Below are 6,202 nucleotides of genomic sequence, written 5' to 3' on the forward strand. Positions count from 1 at the left end.
AGAAGAAGAAGAAGAAGAAGAAGAAGAAGAAGAAGAGGAAAAGGAGGAAGAAGAAGAGGAAGAGGAAGAGAAGTATAGGAGGAAGAGGAAAAGGAGGAGGAGGAAGAGGAAGAAGAGGAAGAGGAAGAGGAAAAGGAGGAAGAAGAGGAAGAGAAAGAAGAAGGAGAAGAGAAGAGGAGGAAGAAGAGGTATAGAGGATGAGGAAGAAGAGGATGAGGAAGAAGAGGAGGAAGAAGAAGAAAAGGAAGAAGAAGAGAAAGAGAAAGAGGAAGAATAATAAGAAGATGAGGAAGAAGAAGAAGAGGGGGAGGAGGGAGACGAAGAGGAAAAAGAAGAAGAAAAAGAAGACAAAGAAGAAGAAGAAGAAGAAGAAGAAGAAGAAGAAGAAGAAGAAGAAGAAGAAGAAGAAGAGAAATAGGAAGAGGAAGAGGAAGAGGAAGAGGAAGAGGAAGAAGAGGAAGAACAACAACAAGAAGAAGAAGAGTATGAGTAGGAAGAACAACAAGAAGAATAAGATGAGTATGAGGAGGAAGAAGAAGAGGAAGAGGAGTATAGGAGGAAGAGGAAGAAAAAGAGTACGAGGACTAAGAAGAAGAGGAGGAAGAGGAAGAAAAAGAAAATGAAGAGGAAGAGAAAGAGGAAGAGGAGGAGGAAGAGGAAGAGGAGGAAGAGGAAGAAGAGTAGGAGGAGGAAGAAGAAGAAGAGGTAGAGGAAGAGGAAGAGGATGAGGAATAAGAAGAAGAAAAAAAAAGGAAGAATAAGAAGAAGAAAAAGAAGAAGAAGAGGAGGAGGAGGAGGAGGAGGAGGAGAAGGAAGAGGAAGAGGGAGAGGAAGAGGTAGAGGAAGAGGAGGAAGAAGAAGAATCGGAGGAAAAAGTAGGGGAGGAGGAAGAAGAAGAAGAGGAGGAGGAGTAAGAAGAAGAGATGGAGGAATAGGAAGAAGAGGAAGAGGAAGAAGAAATAGAAAATGAAAAAGAAAAAGGAGAGGAAGAGAAAGAGGAAGAGGAAGCGGAAGAAGAGGAAGAGAAAGAGGATGAGGAGGAGGGAGAAGAAGAGGAGAAAGAAAAAGAGGAGGAGGAGGAAGAGGAGGAGGAGGAAGAGGAAGAAGAGGAAGAGGAGGAAGAAGAGAAAGAAGAAGAAGAAGAAGAGGAAGATGAGAAAGAATAAGAAGAAGAGGAGGAAGAGGAGGAGGAGGATGAAATACTATGCTTTTATGATATTTCCCCATGAACTCACGTAAATCCCATATTTCTCAATTATGATGATATGATATGGGTCTTTGTTTATGAAAGAAAAGAAGTGATAGAATCACATGAATTTATGATGAAATCCATATCAAATCCTTGAATTCTAGAAGTGGTGATTGAAAGTAGGCTTTGAACCTTGAAGGAGCAGAGTATGAGATTATGCATGTTGTTACAAAAACTATGTAAATGCTTTAAGGATGCTTTTAGAGTAAAGTATCAATGATGATGATATTGTTGTTGTGTTTATGAAAGGATATTCTCATAAGCACATATTAGCATGATGTGAAAAGTTTTCTCACATAGTAAGGATTCTTAGGTTGAAAGGCTTTCTCACCTAATTGAATCAAAGGCTAAGAGCTAATATGAACAGATCATGGATGGTGAAAGGTTTACTCACGAATATTCTAAGGAGCTATTCTATAAAAATATAAGTCAAGACGTATTAACCTTCCCATGGGATTTATGCTTAGCACTGAGTGGATATTGATATGAGATAGAAGCTCACTCGTAGTACAGACTGGGTTTCTAGAAGCAATCTCTTGAGATTGAAGCTCTCCCGAGTAGAGGTCGGTTTTCTAGTAATAATCTCCTTATCTCTTAAACTATGTGCCCCCATAGGTTGATTAGCTAGCGGATCCACTTAAGCTAGAAATTCATGGTTTTACTTGGGCAAGTAGGATAACTCTTTTCGGTGTGGGAGACACCAGAGGATCATTTTATAGCTCACATGGTCTCCATTCCAGTTAAGTCTTATTCCTACAATAACATAAATAATTAACAAACGTTACTTCAAGAAGTATCGCATATGAGTTCAAAGGTTTTAAAGATGATGTTAGCTTGCATTGACCATGTTCTATGAAGGATATTCTCTAACTCCTATTATGTTATGTTTTAACTTGGTTAATTACATGTCATGACATAAAATGTCCCTTTTAGCATATTTTAAATGTTTTAATGAATAGCTATCATACTTGGTGCATTTTTGTACTAACGCATACTATTGCCTATATTTTTCCCAAATGTAGGGTCCGACAGTCAGGGTCATCAGTTTCGTGGCTAAGTGTTGATTTAGAGATTTTTGAGCTTTCGTGATTCCTCATGCTTCGAGGATGGAGTTTTATTATTTTCAGTTTCTTTCATGTATTTCCCTATTTGGACATGATGTATGGGATAAGGCCAATTTCATCATATTATAATAGATGGCTATGATGTGACAAAGTGTCTAGACTTCCACTTTTCGTTTATAAAAATGTTTTAGACTCTGAAATGGTGTTTTACTCTTATCGTTCTATTTCTTATGTAATGAGAGCTCAGTTGCTTATATGGAGTCCTTCAGGGTTCTATACGCCATGTTACATCTAGGGTGTATCTTTGGATCGTGACAAACTTGGTAATCAGAGCACAAGGTTTAGAATTGTCCTAGGATGATGTCTCATAAGCCACCTCCAATAGAGTCTTGATCATGAGTGTGAAGCACGCCACATTTAGAAATGAGCAGCTACAAAATGATTAGGAAACTCCACTTCTTTCATTACTTTAAAGTCGTGCGATAGAGTTTAATTCTATAAGGACTTTCTCCAAATCCTTACCCAATGGTCTACAGGATATGACTACTCGAACGGCTCATGCTAGAAGGAATGAGGGAGACAGTGTGGATCAACGAGCTCCTCCTCAATATCCGATAGACCCTTTGGCTGAAAATGTAACAAATACAGAGTTTAGGTCGGCTTTTGAAGTGTTGGCCCAGCCATGATGGCCCAAGCCAATAGAGAGGTGGTAGTCTTCATGAACCCAAATGTGGGTACGGCGGCATCAAGAGTGAGGTACTTTATGAGGATAAACCCTTCAGAATTTTATGGCTCCAAGGTTGAGAAAGATCCTCAAGAGTTTATCGATGAGGTCACTTGCTATCATGGGAGTGACTCCGGTAGAGAAGGTGGAATTGGCCGTTTACCAAATCAAAGGTGTTTCTCAAGTGTGGTACAACCAATGAAAAGAAGCAAGAACGGTAGAAATGGGTCACATAGAGTGGGAAAGGTTTAAATTTGCTTTTCTTGATAGGTTCTTTCCCCTTGAGATAAGGGAAGCAAAGGTTCTTGAGTTTATTAACTTTCGTCAAGGAAGTATGAGTGTGAGGAGGTATGCTCTAAAGTTCACTCAATTGTCTAAGTATGCTCCAACAATGGATGCCGATTTAAGGGCTAGGATGAGCAAGTTCATTTTGGGTGTGTCTGAAATGGTGATTAAAGATGTCGTACCACTATGCTCATTAGTGACATGGACATCTCTCGTCTTATGTTCCATTATCAACAAATTGAGGAGGAGAAACTTAAGGAAAATTCTAGGGAGGTAAAAAGAGCTAAGACCGATGATGGAAATTTCTTTCATGCTAGGTCTGATAGATATGGTCATCCTAAATTTCAATAAAGGTTTTTCGGTAAAGGTTCCTCCAATGCTCCTCCTAAGTTCAACAAAGATAGGGCGTCTAACCCTAAGACTCAAGGAGGTAATGGTAGTGGATCTTCATTGCCTAGGTCTACTTGTTCTAAATGTGGAAGGAAGCATGAGAGTAAGTGCCTAGCCAGCACGGATAGTTGTTTTGGTTGTGGTAAGAGTAGTCACAAAATGAGGGATTGCCCAATGCTTACGGCTAAGGGAAGAGAGGTCAAGCAAGCTCCTCCTAGTGGTTTGAGTTCCAATGCTCCCAAGCAAAACCGCTTCTATGCACTTCAAACTCGTAGTGAAGAAGAAGGTTCAACCGATGTAGTTACCGGTATGTTAAAAGTTTTCCAACTTGATGTATATGCTTTACTTGACCCCAGTGCTACCTTATCTTTTGTGACACCATATGTGGCTATGAGGTTTGATGTTCTTTCGAATGTGTTGTTAGAACCTTTTTCTTTCTCTACTCATGTTGGTGATTTTGTTGTCGCTAAGAGGTTCTATAGAAAGTGTCTCGTCTCCTTGTCCCATAGAGTTATTGTTGTTGATTTGGTAGAGCTTGATATGTTAGACTTTGATGTTATTCTTGATGTGGATTGGCTTCACTCATGTTATGCTTCTATAGATTGTAGAACTCGTGTAGTCAAATTTCAGTCCCCGAATAAGCCTATCCTAGAGATGAAAGGGGGAAATCTTTGCCTAGAGGTCAGCGTGTCTCTTGTCTTAAAGCTAGAAAGATGATTTCTAAGGGTTGCATTTACCATCTTGTTAGGGTGAGGGATATGTATTCTGAAACCCCTACTCTTTAGTCGATCCCGTTATTAATGAGATTCCAGAAGTGTTCCATGATAATTTACTTGATATTCCTCCCGAGCGGGAAATATACTTCGAAACTGACCTTCTCCCAGCTACGCAACCTATTTCTATTCCTATTTACCATATGGCTTCAAACTTAAGGAGTTGAAAGAACAATTAAAAGATTTGTTGGATAATGGTTTCATCCGACCAAGTATCTCTCCATGGGGTGCTCTAGTTTTATTTGTTAGAAAGAGGGATGGTTTTCTTCGTATGTGTATTGACTATCGTCAGTTTAATAAGGTGACTATTAAGAATAAGTATCCTCTTCTAAGGATAGATAGTTTGTTTGACCAACTTCAAGGGGCAAGTTACTTCTCCAACATTGATCTTAGGTCGGGTTATCACCAATTGACGGTGAGAGAAGATGATATTCCAAAGAAGTCTTTTCAAACTCGGTATGGTCATTATGAGTTTTTGGTAATGTCGTTTGGGTTGACTAATGTTGTGACGGCGTTTATGTATTTAATGAATAGGGTGTTTAGACAATACCTTGATATGTTCATAATTATGTTCATTGATGATATTTTAATCTATTCAAGAAGTGAGGATGAGCATATTAATCATTTGAGGATTGTGTTGCAAATTCTTAAGGTTCAAAACTTTTTGCAAAGTTTAGCAAATGTAAATTTTTGTTAAGGTCAATAGCTTTTCTTGGTCATATTGTTTCAAGTAACGGTATTGAGGTAGATCCTAAGAAGATGGAGAATTGGCCTAGACATCTAACCCCTTCGGACATTAGAAGATTTTTGGGATTAGCCGGTTATTATAGGAGGTTTGTTGAGGGGTTTTCTTCCATTACCTCTCCTTTGACGACTTTGACTCAAAAGAAGGTTAAGTTTATATGGTTCGAAACTTGTGAGAAGAGTTTTAAAGAGTTGAAAGATAGACTTACTTCCGCTCCGGTGTTGACCTTACCAGATGGTTTTGTGGTGTATTGTGATGCCTCAAGAAATGGGTTGGATGTGTGCTTATGAAAAATAGTTAATTTATTGCTTATGCTTCAAGGAAACTTAAGATACATGAGAAGAATTATCCTACCCATGACCTTGAGTTAGCGGCGGTTGTGTTTCCCTTAAAAGATTTGGAGGCATTATTTGTATGGGGTTCATGTTGATGTTTTCACCAATCATAAGAGTTTTCAATATGTGTTTAGCCAAAAGGATTTGAATCTTCGCCAAATAAGGTGGCTTGAGTTATTGAAAGATTATAGCATCGGTGTTCTTTATCACCCCGGTAAAGCTAATATGGTAGCGGATGCTCTTAGTCGATTGCCTATGGGTAGTGTTGCTCATATAGATGAAGGAAAAAAAAAGTTGGTTTGAGATGTTCATAGATTGGCCCAATTAGGTGTTCAACTAGTGGATTCCACCAAGGGTAGTGTTATGGTTCATAATAGTTCCGAATAGTCTTTTGTGGCGGATATGAAAGCAAGGCAAGGTCTTGATCTAATTTTGGTAGAATTGAAAGAAGTGGTGCTTAAGAAATCCGTTGAGGCTTTCTTCCAAGGGGGAGATGGTGTGCTTAGATATCAAGGTCGTTTATGTGTTTCGAATGTTGATGACTTGAGGGAACAAATTTTAATGGAAGTCCATAGTTCTCGGTATTTCATTCACCCGGAAGCCACCAAGATGTACTGTGATTTATGGGAGGTCTATT

At 39.0% G+C, this 6,202-nt stretch overlaps 1 protein-coding gene across 1 annotated transcript; it reads left to right on the plus strand.

The window, feature by feature from the left end:
- The first annotated feature begins 3,031 nt into the window (after positions 1-3,031).
- LOC125858984 (uncharacterized) lies at positions 3,032-4,088 on the plus strand. The gene is made up of 3 exons (XM_049538736.1): positions 3,032-3,210; positions 3,676-4,019; positions 4,069-4,088. The coding sequence occupies exons 1-3, from the start codon at positions 3,032-3,034 to the stop codon at positions 4,086-4,088; spliced, it is 543 nt and encodes a 180-aa protein (XP_049394693.1).
- Positions 4,089-6,202: the final 2,114 nt, after the last annotated feature.

The sequence above is a fragment of the Solanum stenotomum genome, chromosome 3, assembly GCF_019186545.1.
Source record: "Solanum stenotomum isolate F172 chromosome 3, ASM1918654v1, whole genome shotgun sequence".
NCBI classification, from domain to species: Eukaryota; Viridiplantae; Streptophyta; class Magnoliopsida; order Solanales; family Solanaceae; genus Solanum; species Solanum stenotomum.